The sequence below is a fragment of the Vanacampus margaritifer genome, chromosome 18 (genome assembly GCF_051991255.1).
Source record: "Vanacampus margaritifer isolate UIUO_Vmar chromosome 18, RoL_Vmar_1.0, whole genome shotgun sequence".
Lineage (NCBI taxonomy): Eukaryota > Metazoa > Chordata > Actinopteri > Syngnathiformes > Syngnathidae > Vanacampus > Vanacampus margaritifer.
The window spans coordinates 7,864,645-7,881,921 of NC_135449.1; the positions used below are offsets into that span (position 1 = coordinate 7,864,645).

The following is a 17,277-nucleotide window of genomic DNA, read 5'->3' on the forward strand; positions in this document are numbered from 1 at the left end:
GTTTACAAAAGCTGCAAATTCTGATGGCACGTCTGTCTGAATGATACATGAAATGGAAAAAGGAAGAATATCTGTATTCAGTTTTTTGTTTTTCTGTCAGTTCTGGAATCAACCAGTGGCGGGACCAGCTGAAGCCATCCGAGCTCTTGGACAACCTAGCTCGTCTGAAAGGCTTTTCCAAACCTAGGAGTGAAGACAACGGCAATTCGCTCACCTTTAATGGGAAAGGATACACACTGGCTCAGTTTGGTCAGTTTGTCGCCGCTCCAAATCCAGCTGTTCAAACAGAACCTGGAATCTTACATGACTTGTTTCCCCTTTTTAGAGGGCAAAACTGAGGTTCATGAACACTTGGGTCCCGCCTGCGAGCGTCTGTGTCTGCACATCCTGCGAACGCAGGGACTCGTACCTGAGCATGTGGAGAGCAGGACACTTTACAGCAGCTTTCAGCCCAATCTGTCACAGGTTTGTCATCATCCATGACCACATTGACCTTTAAGCGACCTTTTCTGATGACCTGTGTGTGCAGGGAAGGCTCCAGATGTGGGTGGACGTTTTCCCCAAAAGCATGGGCGCACCCGGCCCCCCCTTTGAAATCATCCCACGCAAGCCCAAAAAGTGGGCGTACCGAAAATGTCCTCATTTTCGCTCACAAATAATGCCATCAACGCTGATTTTGACATTTTTGTTCATTCCAGGTATTTCCTACGAATCGTCATTTGGAACACGACAGACGTGACTCTGGATGAGACGAGCATCACCCGAGAGCATATGAGCGACATTTACGTCAAAGGGTACACATGATTATTCTACTTTTCATCTTTAAATCCGTTTTTTTAACATAATGTTGATGGGTTGCAGTTGGATGCCAGGCATGGAGGAGGACAAGCAGAGGACCGACGTCCACTACAGGTCTCTCGACGGTGACGGCAACTTCAACTGGAGGTTCGTCTTTGAATTCGACTACCTTCCCGCGGAGCAGCTCTGCCTCGTCTCCAAGAAGGTGAGCGCCTCTTCCTTGTTCAGATCAGTGGTTCTCAAAATGGGGTCAGCAAAATAATTAGTAATGAATTAGAGAGAAGCCCTGGTTTAGACTTGAAATGACAGTCACAAGTTGTTTGTTTCAACAGGAGCACTTTTGGAGTCTGGACAAAACGGAGTTCAGGATTCCACCTAAGCTGAGTATCCAGATTTGGGACAATGACAAATTCTCATTGGATGATTATCTTGGTGAGACACTTTTTACTTTTCGTGACCTTTCTGGTTTTTCAAATATGACATGGCCTGGCCTATATCAGGGGTCTGCAACCTGAAGCTGTGGCTCTTTAGTCCCGCTCCCTGTGGATCTCTTTAAAAAAAAAAAAGAAAAAAAAGTAGTTTTTTAAATTATTATTACATATTTAAATTGTTTAGATAAATTAATCTTGAAATTAATTATTTAGATTTAAAAAATAAAATATCAAAAAATTAATCGAAATTTGTAAGTTGTAAAATAGATGAAAAAGTTGTTTTTTTAAACCCTAAGCAAGTCAAAAGTGACCATAGAAAAGGAAAACCAGAAAATTACTATATGTGCACAAAATTGCAAAAAAAAAAGGCAATTTATTTTAAAATAAACGCAGAAAAGAAGACATTCAAAAAATGTAAAAAAAATAATAAAGAAATAGGAGGCAGAAAATTTACATAAAATGTCTTTGGAAAATTCATTTTTAAAAAGACAGTAACAAAAACGTACAGAAAGTAACTAAAATGCCAAAAACAAAAGAAATCCCGAAAATTACCATATGTACACAAAATTGCCCCCCAAAAAAGTCAGAAAATGCATTTTTAAATAAAACTTTAAAAGGTAACTATAAAATGTCCACACAAAAAATAAATCCAAAAAATGTTGATAACAAAGGCAGAAACAAATATAAAAAAAAATGCCATCAAATATCAAAAAAAAAATGCCATCAAATATCAAAAAAAAAAAAAAATGCCATCAAATATCAAAAAAAAAAAAAAGGAGACTGACAGGGAATGTTCATAAAATTGCCAAGAATGTCGGCAATTTGACAGGAAAGTCTAAAAATGTATGTTATGGGGTAGCTCTTGGGCCCTCAGTACATAACACACGGTTTCGTTCATCATAATGTTCTAAGCTTTTGCGGCTCCAGACAGATTTTCTGTTATTTATTTAGCCCAAAATGCCAAATGCCAAAATTGACAGTAAAAGTTGCTCACCCTTGGCCTATATAAGATGGGCAAACTGTTACAGTGGACTCATTCTTCAATAATATCTTGGATCCCAGGAACACTGGAGCTCTATTTGCACAACTTGATCCCCCCCGCAAAGACGCCAGAGAAGTGTACGCTGTCCATGTTGGATGATGCCAACGCAGACGTGCCACACAAGCCTGAAGCTGCCAAGTGTCTGTTTACCCAGAAGTCAGTGAGGGGCTGGTGGCCCTGTTCTATTGAGCAGGGTGGGGTCAAGTCCTTGGGGGTGAGGATGGACAAAAATGGTATCTCCAAATCCGATCGTAATCAGGCCTCTCTGAGCTTGTCGTTCTGCTCCCGTAGGGCAAAGTAGAGATGACTTTGGAAATTGTGAGTGAAGCTGATGTGGATGAGAAACCGGCAGGAAAAGGCAGGGATGAACCCAACATGAACCCCAAACTGGACCCTCCCAAGTAGGAGCACTTTTCTATTCTTTCACGTGGATGTTTTTATTTATTTATACTTATTTTTTTCATTTCTATTTATTTGATGTTTTTTTTTTTTCACTGGTAACCTCTCCTTGACCAACAGGCGCCCTGAAACCTCCTTCTTTTGGTTCACCAACCCCTGCAAGACCATGAAGTTCATCGTGTGGCGACGGTTCCGGTGCCTCTTCATCGGGCTCATCATTCTCACCATTGTGATCCTCTTCCTCGCCATCTTGCTGTACTCTCTACCGGTAAGCGTCATCCATCTTTTTAGTGTAATAGCAAACATATGATTAAAGAATGAAGAAGGCGTAAATGTCATATGTCCAAATGGTCAGTTTTATATTTTTGCACAAATTGATACTATTAGGCTGCCCCCTTGTGGTTTGTTATGGTTACGCGTATAATTAAGTGTTCATAAAATAGCTTGCAAACAAATTTCTTCTTTAAAATATATTCATTTCATTACTTATTTTTCAAGCCCAGTGTATACTTACAGGGGTTTATGCAAGTGATGTTAAACGATTTCACTTCTTTCGCCTTTTCCAGAACTACATCTCAATGAAGATAGTGAAGCCGCTAAATTAAAAGTGTATGGCGGACAAGATGAAATTGAGCCACAAAAGGACTATGGCAATGTCAAAAGGATCAAAATGCAGTAACGCCAAACAATCTTGCTGTCTTTTTAATTGTAATTTAAAAAAAGAAAAAAATTGTCAATGGGGAAGGGATGCTTGCTTCTTTGCACTATTTTAACATGTCACACACACAACTGGATTGGTGATGGACTTTTCCACACAAACACTGGTATCACTCTCTTCTTAATGAATTATAAGCACACTTCGAAAAACATAAATTTATTACATTTTTTAAATTAGAACTATCAAGATTTTTTCCCAGCCACCATTGTGGGTAGTCGCTTGATCGGATGAGCAAGTAACTAAACATTTTTAACATGTTTCCTCCAAATGTTTTTGTATTATTGTTGTTAATAATAAACTAAGAGTTAAGCCATGTCTGGAATTTATTCTTCTTGTGACGTAATCTGGTTACAGTGTTGTCGCAATAAAGCTTCCACCTCGCCCCTTCGCGCCAGACTGTTGGCTTTGCCTTGGAAACGGCCGTTTTTTCCGGCTCCCTTCCCTTCGAGCAGCTCTAACAACCTGGGGCGGGAAAAGACGGATCAAATAGTGTCTCACAATTTGATGATGATGATGATAATTGCCACTTTTTTTTTTTCTTTCTTCGCCCTACCGTGGTCCCATCTGTGTCACTTGATCGCTGGGTCCAGCGAGCAGAAACAAACCTGGCCCCTTTTCCTCTCCTACAGTCAGGAAAACCAAAATTTCCTGGGAATAGTCCAAACGGATTACCAATAACGATCTAATAGCAAAAAAAAAATGAGGTTTAAGTTTCTTACCTGAGTGTTGATTTCATTGACGATGATGTTCATGAACTCATTGTCCCCTTCTTTTCTGTGGGTCAAGAGGGAGACCATTTTGGATGCAGCGCTTAAAAAGCTCATCATGTCATGTGAAAAGAAGCATCTCTTACTTGTGCAAACTGAAGAAATTCCCTCTGTGCGGGTCTTTTATAAAGTTGTGAGCGACCAGGAGGGCCATGTCCCGAAGTAGGCTCAAGTTGGTCTGCAAAAATAAATAAATATTTTTTTAAATTCCAGAACCAGGGGTCTGCAACCTGCGGCTCTTTTACTCCCTCTCCTGTGGATCTCCCCACAATAAATATATATAAATAAATATAAATATATATAAATATATATAAATAAATAAATAAATATATAAATATATATAAATAAATATATATATATATTTTTTTATAAAATATTCTTTAAATGATTTGGTTAAAAAAAAAAGAATTAAATATTCAAAAAATGTCAGTCACATTTTGACTTTGTCAGAAAGAGACAAAAGGTACCAGTAGATGAAAAAGTTATTTAAAATGACCTAAAAATGTCCAAAGAGGAAAAGCAGAAGCTTGCCATAAAATTGCCAAACATATCAGTTTAATAATAAAAGAAAAGAAAATGTTCAAAAAGTAACCATAAAATGCCCAAGAAATCCCAAAAATTACCATAAAATGTCTTTGGAATTGCCGAAAGTCAGAAAATTAAAAAAGGAAGAAGCAGAAAACATGTTTAAAATGCAACCACAAAATGTCCAAATAAAAGTAGAAATCAAAATTTTTTTAATAAAATGCCCCCATAAAAAATTATCAAAAAATCGGTAGCAAATAATAAAAATTAAAAAAAAGGCAGAAAAAATCCAAAAGTGGAAAACAAAAGATAGAAGAAAATAAATCTCAAAGTATTGTATGCTGTATATTTTTCCGTTACGGTGCACCTCTATTTAGAACTTGGGCCCTCAGTAGATGAGACCAACACTAACAGTTTCGTTATCATCATATTCAAATGTTTTGCGGCTCCACACAGATTTTTTTCTTATTCATTTGGCCTCAAACGGATCTTTTTGACAGTAAAGGTCGCTGACCCCTGATCTCAACAAAACAATGACATCAGCCCCTCGAGAAAAGCAAACAAAATGTTGGCTCACTTTATGCACAAGCTTCATAGACTTCTGCAACTTGTCCACAGCCTCAACGTGTTCATCGGGGCCGGTTCTGTTGGCAAAAGAAGCAATTTCATTACATATGTGTGTGTATTTTTATTTTTATTTTTTAAAATACATTTTATGGGTCATCTTACTTGAGAAGCGCCACCAAAGAACGCTCTGTGTTGTGGCTTTTCTCTGCATATTTCAGCACCCTGTTTCCCGCCAGGAATATCAGGTTGGTTTTGTTTTTCTTTCCTTTCTCTGTCCCAAGCAGCTTAATTACCTAAAAAAAAGAAGAAAAAAAAGTTGTACAAACAGTCTGGATATTATTTATCAAATATGGTGTGAATAAAGACAACTTGCGCTAAATAATTTGATCATAGGTCACTCTTAGGACACTTCATTAGGTACCTGTACGTGACTGAGGTTCGACACGTGCGTTCCACAACACATGTTGGAGTCTAATCCATCGATGTCGACGATTCGAATTGGCCACGCGTGGTCGTCCGGCAGCCCTCGACTCCTCACCTGCATATTGAACACAGGTAAACACTCGCTGGCCTCAAGATTAGGTACACCAACAAAAGCTAAATAAAAACACATCTAACCAATATGTCTTAATGAGACATGGAAGCTTCAAGATGCTACCACTTAATTCATTCACTGCCGTTAACGGCTGTAAAAAAAAAAATTCTCCACTTTTGTTAACCTAGAAAAAAATCTATTGTACATTTATAACAGATCTAAAAATAAATAAATAATCCTGAATTAACTATTGAATGTCTTGCGATTAATCACAATTAAAAAATGTAATAGTTTGACGCCCCTAATTTTTTAACTCATTCACTGCCATTGACTGCTATAGACGTCAAAAATTGATTTTAACAGTTTAACATTTTGTACCACTTTTTTTTAACAAGAGTATGAAAACCTAGATTTTTTTTTATTGTATTAGAACAGATATAAAATTTGTGATGAATCGTGAGTTAACTATTGAAGTCATGCGATTAATTACGATTACAAATTGTAATCTCCTGACACCCCTAATTTTTATTAATCTTTTTTTTTTTTCAATTATAAATAAATAAATGAATACTTATATATTATTTTTTTCAAAGAAAAGATTAAAATTAGGGGGCATTGAGCGATTAAAATTTGTAATTAATCGCATGACTAGTTAACTCACAATTGATCACAAATTTTATATCTGTTGTAAATGTACAAAAAAAATCTAGGTTTTCATACTCTTGTAAAAAAAAAAAAAAAGTTAAATTAATAGAAATAGTTCTAATTAATTTTTGACGTCTATGGCAGTGAATGAGTTAAATTAGGGGCATCCGGCAATTAATTCAAAAATAAAATTGTAATTAATCACATGACTTCACTAGTTAACTCACGATTAATCACAAATTTTATATCTGTTATAAATGTACAATACATTTTCTTCTAGGTTTTCATACTCGTGTTAACAAAAATGGGGGGAAAAAAGTGAAACTAATACAAATAGTTTGAATGAATTTTTGACGTCTATAGCCGCCAATGGCAGTGAATGAGTTAAGATCAACACCTTTTCCATCTCAGGGCTGTCATTGTAAAGTAGCTTAACGTTGACTGGAATGTGAGCTCTGATCTTCTCATTCGCCGCCTGCTCCAGTTCTTGTACTTGGGCTGCTTTAAAAGTCGGCGTATCCAGTTCAATGGTGCCCCTCTGACGCCCGAGCTCCCTAAAAACAAAAACGGGAGTGAGGACGGCACAAACTCTGTTTGTGTTATGGTGTGAATCTACCAAGATGTAGTCCCGTATCCAAACATGTTTTCTGCCAAGGCTGTAATCAGATGTTGTCCTAAAAAGGGGAAGAAAACAACCATGAGTGTAAACATTAGCTCCCCTGGGAGTCTCTTTGTGAGGCTAACCGGAGTGTTGCTGCATGTGGTCAAACCTCCTCTCCCAGTCCACCTTCACTCGCACCTCCTGACCCACCTCCAGGGGCGAGGCCACGAAGTGAGCGGCGTCTTGGCCCTGTCTGGTCACCCTCAAAACGGGGACATCCGCTATCAGGCCGTGGTCATCTGGCTGAGAGAGGAAGAGATTATTGACACAGTTTTGGCCTGTTTTAATGCCGCTTCCCCCCACCTTTTTTTATTCTATTTTGTCATAGAATACGCGATAAGCAAAATGATACATACCTGGCCACCTCCCTCGGGAAACAAGATGGTGTCTTGCAGCTTCACAGTGAATCCACTCACAGTTTCTTTCTTTCCACCGATTTCCTGCTTGAGCTCCGCAGGTGAGCAGGAAGTTACAGTTGTGACAAACTAGAAGAGAGAGTCATGAAATTAAACGTAACGTAGTGTTGGGAAGTACATAGATTTTTTTGTAATTAGATTTTTCACACAGCTGTGCTTTTATTCCCTAGATTTGAATTTGATTTAGATCTGTACTTTTTAGTACTTAATTTGCAAAATTTTATTTTTTCAGGCTACTTATGACCCTAATGGAAAGAGTCAAGCACGGTTGAGCTCTTGGGCCGAGAATATTGTTTATAACTGACTGTAAAAATTCATAAAGCGTTTTTTTAAGCTTTCTTTTTTTCCATACAATCGATGTATTCTATCTGTAAATTAAAAAAATCCTTTATGCCTAAACACTGAACTACTGTGTTGTGGGGCTAATAAAGTTTATCTAATTGCTTAAAATGAAACTGAAATGTGGCATAATTTTTCATAGGCATAGGGTCAACTTTGATCATCTTGCGTAATAAGTCAATCCTTTATACTACATTTGTGTGGGCTGGCAACAAAAGGAAAACTGCAACTTATCCGTCCTAATGTTAATAATAATATTACATTACAATACAACTACTTTTGACAGCTATTAGCAACCGTGCTAACTACTTTTGCAGAGAAAACAATGTAAGCGTTATTGTTTCAAGCAATTAAGCGATGATATATTATCTGAGACATGTTCTTACCTCTTTCATATAGCAGTCCCGCTGACACTGAAAAGCCATACTGACTTATTTTTGGAGAAATCTAGCTGTAAATGATGAGACACGAGAAGACGGACAGCGGAGTGTGTAGCTTGTTAGCTTACGGTTTCTACGGGTAACGAGAAGGTCAAACTTGACGAAAGCGACTCTTATTAGTGGCCAAAGAAAACCTTTAGATTGTTCCTAAATCTTTCTTAAAAGTGCAAGAAAAAAAATACTGTCAATAAAAATAAAAAAAAAGTCAGAAATACAGAAAATAGAATTCGGAAAAGCTATTTTTTCTGTCATTAAAAAAAATTCCCCGAAATAATACAACTTCCATTTTAATTCAATAAAACACACACAACGAAAAAAAAAAAAAAGCTTATTCAAAACAACAAAGCCCCCTAAAATACTCAGAAGAATATATTTTTTACAAGTGAATGCATAACTCTTCTCTTCCATATTTAAACCTTTATTATTATTTATTTATACAGATGGCAGGAAGGCCAAGCTGAATCTTAGATATAAAGAAGATTACATGTTGCTACAGTTAAAGAAGATATTAACAAACAACAGGATTTTTAACATGTCTTTGACACAATATTTTTTTTATTCAAATTGACAACGACTTATAAGTACTTTGTACAAAGAAGAAAAAGAATCATTGAGATAAATACATTTTCAAAATCACATGTTGAATAGCTCAAAACGCAATTATTAGAACCCAACTCAGAGTGGTAGTTTCCGAGCGACAACATTTTTTTTTAAATTGACAATGATAGAGACATGAAAAAACTGAATATTCAATTAATACACAAAAACATTTGTAAATTGTTCCAAAAAAACTTTCCATGGTTGGTTCCCACAGAAGGTCCTGTGAGGCTCAATCTGACTGTGCCGCAAGAGAAAAAAAATCAGTGGTCAGTATACAATATAGCAATAGGATACTTATTACTTAAGTTGTGTTTATGTGTGCATGAAACTGAACTTACATCACTAAGATCCCCCATATCTGGTGCTGCTCCTTTATTACTAGTGGCCATGTCCTGGATCATCTAAGGAGGAAAGAAGTATTTCCATGCATAAAAAAACAGATGCTTTGAGAAATATTACTAAATGACTTTACTTACATCTGCATATTTTTCATACTCCTCCCTTCCATCATCTTCTTCATTCTCCCAATCCCTCCAATTATCAAAGTCCACAGATATCCAACTGGGCTGTGTAAGGAAGAAAAGCATGGATACCTTTTGTTTTGTTTCAGCTTACTAAATGCAAGTGTCAGATACAAACAAAATGAATTACCCTTTCTGCATCCTTCTGAAGACGAGGCCACGCATAATCAGGCTTAATTTTCCTCAGCAAGACATTGATGGTGCGGTCATATACCCTTTCTCTGGAATCCTTTGTAAATGAAAAGGATACAAACACTGTTTGTAATAAATGCGTTAAACTTGAATTAACATGACTGGATACTGACATGGATTTGGATTTTTTCAAAGAAGTGGATTTCATTGTAGATCACATCATCTGTGTCGTTCTTGCAGCTGTTGGAAAAGGTAGAACAAGGCAACTTAATCCAACAACAACATTTGCGGTTATACAATGGGGGAAGTTTTAAAACTCACCACAAGATCATTTTGTCCGTCTGGATGTCAACTTGGACATCTTTAGGTTTTTGCACCTTGAAGTTAATGGTGACATATTTTTTCCTGTCAAACCACACCGCCTGCGCTGGCTGACTGTTGGAAAATAGAGGAAAATGTAGAGTTGTTTTCACGTCATAAATTAAAGCAAAAAAAAAAAAGTATCACTTACCACTCCTCTGGTCGAACAATTTTAGGTTTGTTCATTGTAAACCTTTGCAATATCAGAAACGACAACACTGGGAAATGCTCACTCTTCCAAGGTGGCTGCTCAAATGCAGTAGAAAGGCCTGGAAGATGCTATTTATAGCATCTGACTGGGAGAAGTTGGTATCATCTGTTGGGGGGTGGTTCCCCAATACCTTTTATGGTCATCAAGTGGATTTCTTAAGAAAACAGGCATTTCTGGAGCACACTTTATGGCTACCCACCCTTAAATGAACAAAGTGACCAGGTCAACATCATTTAAAAAAAATAAAGGCTTGTGAACTTCTCATTTAGGCCATGAGAGCTACCTCTGGGCACCACGTTGGTGTCCTCTGATTTACATAATAGAACGATGTGTAATACGATAGTCTTTTTTTATTTACTTAAAAAATTTGCCTAAATAATTTCCTGTTTTTTAATTTTTTTATTCCTTTCATTCATTTTTAATTTATCCGGTTACAATAAGAGAAAGAAAATAACGAAAGATAACCTTTATTTTTCCTCAATGGGCACAAGAACACTTGAAGGTTATGTAAATGCATTCATATTGAGACTTTGAGAATAACTAAGGCAAATCGAAATAAAAACAAGTGGATAAAAGGGCTCAGTGTACACTCCAGTCCACTAAGTGACGGTAACATATATTAAGATAGCTTGCACAACGCTTAAAGAGCACCACAGAAGAAGAACATGAACCAGAAGAAGGCGCCTGTATCAATGCTGCCTCCTACTGGCCTGGTGATTTTACTTCAGTCCGTTTAGGCGATGTGGCGCCAGTTCCAGACTACACTCTTTACATTTAGCTTACACCTGAACGATTATACGTTCTTTTGACTACCTTTAATTTAACGGAACAGTGCCAATTGTTTTGAACGCGCGGCCGAGCGAATTCTCATCAAGCAAAATGCCTCGCAGACGTCAGGTAAGGGAAAAAAAGGCGTGCTAGTAACAAACGCAATGGGGTTAGCTCGTTTAACGTAGCGTTAGCAACTCGTCTTGTGGTGGGCAGAATGTTCCACCATTTCACGCCACTCGTCTATATTTCGGGTTTTTTTTCATTACCTTTAGAGAGTATTTATATTATATATGTATATATATATATATATATATATGACAAATTAGCATTCGTTTTGAAAAGTTTCCTTGTAATAAACTAAAAACAATCGTCGCCCTTTCGCAGCTATGGCTACCTGACAAGAAGCTAAATAGTCTAGCTTTGCCGTTAAAATGTTGGACAAAACGCCTTTTTTTTGGTGAAAAAGATTGACGCCGAACTCACGAAAACGTCAAAGGTAATTATTATGTGCAGGTCATTTCTACATTAACAACTGCTGGTAATGAAACTAGTAGATGTCATGTCTGAAATGAGAGATTCGCTAATGTAGTTTAATACGTGTGGAATACTGGTTCAAACTCGGGCGCGAACATGCAACGATAACATTGCCAGGATTCTGTGACACACAAGTGAAACCTTAATCTGCTTAAAATTGGATTTTATTATCATTATTATAATTATTGAGTGTTATATTGGTCACGTAGCATAGGCGGCTAACTGTAGCCTGTGTTAAAACATGACCACAGAGTTTTCGTATTAAAGAAGTAGCATGCTTAACTAACACGTTATTAGGTGCTTTGTGGGATAACCCCAGTTTTCCTAAATAACTTAAGTTCAACAATTTTCAGTTTAGCTTTTATGGAGCTGTGCCTCACATTCATGTTTGTTCATCACAATAGAGACATATGCCAGGGAGTGGTTCTGATGGAACTGAAGATTCGGACTCTTCTGCTGAAAGAGAACAGACCAATAGCTCAGAGAGTGATGGGACCCGGACCAAGAGACAGCGTCTCACCAGAGCCTCCACTCGCCTGAGCCAGAGTTCTCACGGTTTGTGTACTTGTATACAACTTGTATCGTATTCCTATTCTCTCACCTGACTCAACATGGTGATTCAACTTCTTTTACCGCAGATACGGCTGATTTGAAGCAGGCTGCGGATCACGACGAATCCCCGCCACTGACGCCAACTGGGAATGCGCCATCCTCCGAGTCTGAGCTGGATATCTCCAGTCCGAATGCCTCTCACGATGAGAGCCAGGCTAAAGATCAGGTCAACAGAGACTCAGACAAGGACCTCTCACACCGACCCAAACGTCGCCGATGCCATGAGACGTACAACTTTAACATGAAATGCCCCACCCCTGGATGCAATTCACTTGGTAAACTTGCCTTACGCTTGCCTCAAGTTTCTAATTAAAATGTCAAAGAAGTCTCTATCAATGTTATTTATTATTTTAATGACTTCACAGGTCATCTCACGGGAAAACATGAACGCCACTTTGCCGTGTCCGGATGCCCGCTGTACCACAACCTGTCTGCAGATGAGTGCAAGGTGAGAATTTGGGAAGGTTATAGTTAAATAGTTTATTGTAGTGACAAGTTGTCTATTTAACTAACATGCATACCTTTGTTTTATTGTTAGGTAAAAGCTGTCAGCCGTGAGAAGCAAGATGACGAGATGAAGGGACATGAAGAAAGCAATTCCCGCCATGCAACCCGTCACCAGGTCTGATTTGGCAAAATCTGAAGCAAATTTAGCCTGTTCTGTAAAGTGGAATTATGTAACTGGATCGTTTTGTGCTCTATTTAGACGCCAACATCAAAGCAGAGCAGATACAAAGAGCAGGTGGCGGAAATGAGAAAGGGGAGAAACTCTGGCCTGCAGAAGGAGCAGAAAGAAAAACACATGGTACCACTAAAGAGCTTCTCCTCAGTTGAGTCTGTTGTCGCTTGTCATGTGGTCTCGTCCTTGATCGGCCTTTCTGCGTGATCCGCAGGAGCATCGGCAGATGCACGGCAACACCAGGGAGCCTTTGCTGGAAAACATCACCAGCGATTATGACTTGGAGCTTTTCAGGAAAGCGCAGGCTCGTGCCTCGGAAGACCTGGTAAGAAGCTCTTATTTATCCTCCTCGATTAATCCAATCCACTTTATTTCTATAGCGCATTTTATAAACAAGCGTTTCCAAAGTGCTGCACATTGAGATCCGCACACTATCATACACATCAAATCTAGTAAAACCAACTATAATTTTTTTTAATAAACAGTCAATAAAATACAATAACTAAAATACAAAGAAAATAATTTTAAAACAAATAACAATAAATAAATAAATACATAAATAAAAAATAAATAAAGCTGTATATCTGCATCTGTACATTCAGAATCACAACTGGCCAAGTACTGTATATTTAAAAAAACGCAAGTACAAAGTACAGAAGCTCTACGGTGATTGACTCCTTGTTTTCGGCGGGCCCGCAGGAGAAGCTGCGCATCCAAGGCCAGATCACGGAGGGCAGCAACATGATCAAGACCATCCTGTTCGGCCGCTACGAGCTGGACACCTGGTACCACTCGCCCTATCCCGAGGAGTACGCCCGCCTGGGTCGCCTCTACGTGTGTGAATTCTGCCTCAAGTACATGAAAAGCCAGACCATCCTCAGGCGACACATGGTGAGATCAATGCTGATTGGCGTTTTCAATTTTTTCGACTGTTGACTGTTTAAACGGTGTGTGTGTTTGTGTCAGGCCAAGTGTGTGTGGAAACATCCCCCAGGAGACGAAGTGTACAGAAAAGGTGGCATATCCGTGTTTGAAGTTGACGGCAAGAAAAATAAGGTGCGTGATAATGCAGATGGATGCACAATTGCAAGGTTTTACTAATGGATGAAATGGGTTTGTTACTCCACAGATCTACTGCCAGAACTTGTGTTTACTCGCCAAACTCTTCTTGGACCACAAGACGCTATACTACGACGTGGAGCCTTTTCTGTTTTATGTCATGACCGAGGCCGACAACACAGGCTGCCATTTAGTGGGATACTTTTCTAAAGTAAGGACAGAACCGAGACCTGCTGCAAATGGTGACAAATTGCAAGTAGTTGACAAATGTTTCAATAGCTTTAAATTGCAATTGTGGCATCAAATAGGATCTGAAATGGTTCCATTTCAAACTCATTTAACAACAGTGCCATTTAAATATATTATTACCTTTGGAAAAAAATGCACTGGTAGTGTCTATACAGTTTTAGCACGCTATTTGGAAAGCACCACTTTTCTACTAGGCAGTTCTACGGCCAAACTAAATGAAGCTCATCTCCTCACTTCAGCTTTGTTCCTTGACATTTAAGTTGATTTTGATAAGACTTTAGCATAAGCAAAAAAATAAACGGGGAATAAATGAGTTTTTCAGCAAATAATGTAGGATGGGTTAAAAAGAACTTGAATAATGCTGTATTGACTTCACAACTTGTAAAAAATACTAAGGATGGGCAAGTACCGGTATTTGGCCTGGCTTATGTCAAGGTGGCTGCCGTCTTATGGCTGTTATGATCAGGAACTAGAAAATAGAAGAATAAAAAAATGCTGTTAATTTCATGCAATTAAGGGAAAATGCTATATTGAGTTCTATAGGTCTTTCTTTAAAATTATCTGTTGTACGTTTGAGGGAAATTACATGTATCAACTAGTGGTATCAGTACTTGGTATCAGTGACTACTCGAGTCGAGTACTCTTACTGGTATCGGTCTGACCAAAAGCGGCATCGAACATCCTTAAAAAAAAAATTCCAATAACATTGTTAGTTTGAGCTTTTTAATAGCCACTGACTCAGCAGAGGAAAAACATACACATGCGGAGAAGACTCTCTGAAACTTCTACTATTTACCCAGGCTAGATTTAGCTCCTCCTTGACATACAAAACTCAAGTCTTGATGTGATTTCCACATACAAAAAGCAGCTTTTTTTTCCCCCTTGTTTTTTTCTAGGAGAAGAATTCCTTTCTCAACTACAATGTTTCCTGCATTCTGACAATGCCCCAGTACATGAGGCAAGGCTTCGGCAAGATGCTCATTGACTTCAGTAGGTACACGCCCACAAAATGTCTCCTCACTATGCAAAAGTATCTGTGCTGACTGCTGTCTGCTTTTTTTTTTTCTTCTTCTCTTATAAGGCTACCTGCTGTCCAAAGTGGAGGAGAAGGTGGGCTCGCCAGAGAGGCCTCTGTCGGACCTCGGCCTCATCAGCTACCGCAGCTACTGGAAGGAAGTGTTACTCCGATACATGCACAACTTTCAAGGAAAGGAGATTTCGATCAAAGGTAAGACAGTTGGGGGGGAAGCCAGGCCGCTTGCACGGTTAAGGAGAGAGGAAAATAAAATTAGAATAAGAAAAAAACTAGAAAAAGGTTTTGAGCAAAATTGTGCTGTTTACTTGATGCACAGAGATTAGTCAGGAAACGGCCGTCAATCCCGTGGACATCGTCAGCACGCTACAATCTCTTCAGATGCTCAAATACTGGAAGGGGAAGCACTTGGTATTGAAGCGACAGGTGAGATTTTTCACCAGTGACTCTTTTTTTTTTTTTTTTTTCCTCTCCATTGCATATCGTGTGTTTGTGTAGTGAAGGCTCCCTTTCATTGTGTTGATGCTAATGCATGTCATGTTTACATACCAGCATGATTGGGTCAATGCTAATGCATGTCATGATTATGTAGACCCTTCATGCATCTTAACTCGCATTTGAATCAACTAATCTAATCTCCAACGTCTCTGTAGGCTTTTAACATGTGCCTGTGAGTTTTACCTAAGCATGCAATTTCATTTCATTTTTATCCGTTTCAACTCTTAACTAATGCAAATTAACACATGCTGCTATAGTTAATGCCTCTTGATGAAAATGAGATCTGACAGTACATACGCCGACTCGCTACTTGTTTTTTTTCCCCCTCCGCACAGGACCTGATTGATGAATGGAAAGCAAAGGAGGTCAAGCGAGGCAACGGCAACAAAACCATTGACCCCAGCTCGCTGAAATGGACCCCCCCCAAGGGGACATAAGCACTCAGATCCTCAGGCTACTCAATGCACTCACCTTCAGCCTCACCAGCCGCAAGTAGCCTCGACCTCCTGACTGTCAGTATAGAGCAGACCATCTTTCTTTCTTGTTGTTGTTCTTTACTACTTTTTTTTTTTTTTTTGGACCCCCTTTTGTCCGTATGTTTCAGTCAAATCAACAGCCGCAGAATCTCAAGTCAAGTTTTGAATGTTAAATGGTAGTTGGTCACATGAATGTTTTGCCTAAACAAAACAATACATACCAACATTAGGGAGCTGAGCAGTTATTGACTTTTTTTATTTTACCGTTCAGTTGACATGAAGCTAAAGAAGAATTATTGTGATAAGAAAATGACAAGCACTGTGTCATTGAATGGTCTTTGTTTGGTGTAATGCATCGGTCATCGTTAATTTTTCCGCGCTCCCCCCCCAATACAGGATTCATACAAAAGAATATAATTTTTTGATGTGCTGCAAATTGAAATTCTGAAAGTACCACTGTAAAAAAAAATGCACATAAAATCAAATAAAACGACCTCAGGTTTTTATACTGATACAATCGCATCCTCCTTGTGTGGTTTATCTAAAGCATGTGTTGTTGGAGACTGAGCTCTTCTTGTTACAGAATCTGTGGGAGAAACAAAAACAAAATGTCCTAGAATCTATTAAAAAGTATTCACATGGACTTAAATGATGTGATATTTAAAAAAAATGCTTTAACCACTCAGATTTTTTTGCTCACCTCTGTGGATGGTCCTCCTCAATTGGCTCCCACTTCTTTGTTGCCTGGGAGGAAGAAATTAGGTTTGATAGTGCTTTTGAGTTATTATTTTTTCATAATTCCTTAAACAGTAATTGGACAATTAGTGTCATATCTACACACGGATTTCTATAATGCTGTGTATCTTGATTCCTATGTACAACTTGAGTGAAAAATAACTTGCACAAATACTTGCTCTGCTTTTTCAGGAGGTGAAAGGTCACCTGAGCGTTTCCCCATGAGTCCGTAGAAACGAAACGCTTTTGATCTTTTCACGAGGCTCGCTATGGGCTGGAGCAGCTCCCACTCCAGTGATTTATCGCGCATCTTCCAAGGGCAAAAAATAATCAATTTTAAAGCACCCTCAAACGACTAGCACAAGCAAATACCCACCTGCCAGAAATGCAGTAACTGCTGCCCCTCGTCCTTTCCGTGAGGCTCTCCTTGATACAATTGCGGCAAAATGCAAAAAAGCACAAAAATGAACACATGCTGCCATTTATCCATTTCTCCTCCTGGTACGGCCGTGCTATTAATTCCC

At 38.5% G+C, this 17,277-nt stretch overlaps 3 protein-coding genes across 8 annotated transcripts in view; 2 read left to right on the forward strand and 1 right to left on the reverse strand.

Moving 5' to 3' along the window:
- LOC144038006 (myoferlin-like) overlaps positions 1-3,701 on the forward strand; it is a 22,619-nt gene extending 18,918 nt beyond the window's left edge. For all 4 annotated transcript variants that reach the window (XM_077550032.1, XM_077550031.1, XM_077550033.1 and 1 more), the window contains 10 exons: positions 101-249; positions 326-465; positions 530-618; positions 699-794; positions 862-1,003; positions 1,131-1,230; positions 2,292-2,485; positions 2,563-2,672; positions 2,791-2,938; positions 3,237-3,701. In XM_077550032.1, the coding sequence (XP_077406158.1) occupies positions 101-249; positions 326-465; positions 530-618; positions 699-794; positions 862-1,003; positions 1,131-1,230; positions 2,292-2,485; positions 2,563-2,672; positions 2,791-2,938; positions 3,237-3,275 (1,207 nt within the window). In that variant the 3' untranslated portion in view covers positions 3,276-3,701. The remainder of the gene's footprint in view (positions 1-100; positions 250-325; positions 466-529; positions 619-698; positions 795-861; positions 1,004-1,130; positions 1,231-2,291; positions 2,486-2,562; positions 2,673-2,790; positions 2,939-3,236) is intronic.
- Positions 3,357-10,160, reverse strand: LOC144038012 (alanyl-tRNA editing protein Aarsd1-like). 3 transcript variants are annotated; one of them, XM_077550048.1, is made up of 17 exons: positions 10,048-10,160; positions 9,858-9,971; positions 9,710-9,776; positions 9,535-9,633; positions 9,360-9,449; positions 9,222-9,284; positions 7,445-7,573; positions 7,172-7,331; positions 7,044-7,101; positions 6,825-6,981; positions 5,669-5,785; positions 5,410-5,540; positions 5,258-5,324; positions 4,242-4,333; positions 4,108-4,162; positions 3,942-4,036; positions 3,357-3,850 (listed from the first exon to the last, which is right to left on the reverse strand). In XM_077550048.1, the coding sequence occupies exons 1-17, from the start codon at positions 10,080-10,082 to the stop codon at positions 3,712-3,714; spliced, it is 1,668 nt and encodes a 555-aa protein (XP_077406174.1). In that variant the 5' UTR covers positions 10,083-10,160; the 3' UTR covers positions 3,357-3,711. The 3 variants fall into 3 exon arrangements, with proteins under 3 accessions (XP_077406174.1, XP_077406172.1, XP_077406173.1); XM_077550046.1 differs by lacking the exons at positions 9,222-9,284; positions 9,360-9,449; positions 9,535-9,633; ... (1 more) ...; positions 9,858-9,971; positions 10,048-10,160 and adding an exon at positions 8,230-8,370; XM_077550047.1 differs by lacking the exons at positions 3,357-3,850; positions 3,942-4,036; positions 4,108-4,162; ... (6 more) ...; positions 7,172-7,331; positions 7,445-7,573 and adding an exon at positions 8,808-9,121.
- Positions 10,161-10,793: 633 nt separating this feature from the next.
- Positions 10,794-16,355, forward strand: kat7b (K(lysine) acetyltransferase 7b). The gene is made up of 14 exons (XM_077551699.1): positions 10,794-11,004; positions 11,817-11,967; positions 12,051-12,299; positions 12,390-12,472; positions 12,563-12,646; positions 12,731-12,829; positions 12,918-13,028; positions 13,403-13,594; positions 13,670-13,759; positions 13,833-13,973; positions 14,908-15,001; positions 15,093-15,239; positions 15,364-15,470; positions 15,878-16,355. Exons 1-14 carry the CDS (start codon positions 10,987-10,989, stop codon positions 15,977-15,979), a joined length of 1,668 nt encoding a protein of 555 aa, XP_077407825.1. The 5' UTR covers positions 10,794-10,986; the 3' UTR covers positions 15,980-16,355.
- Positions 16,356-17,277: the final 922 nt, after the last annotated feature.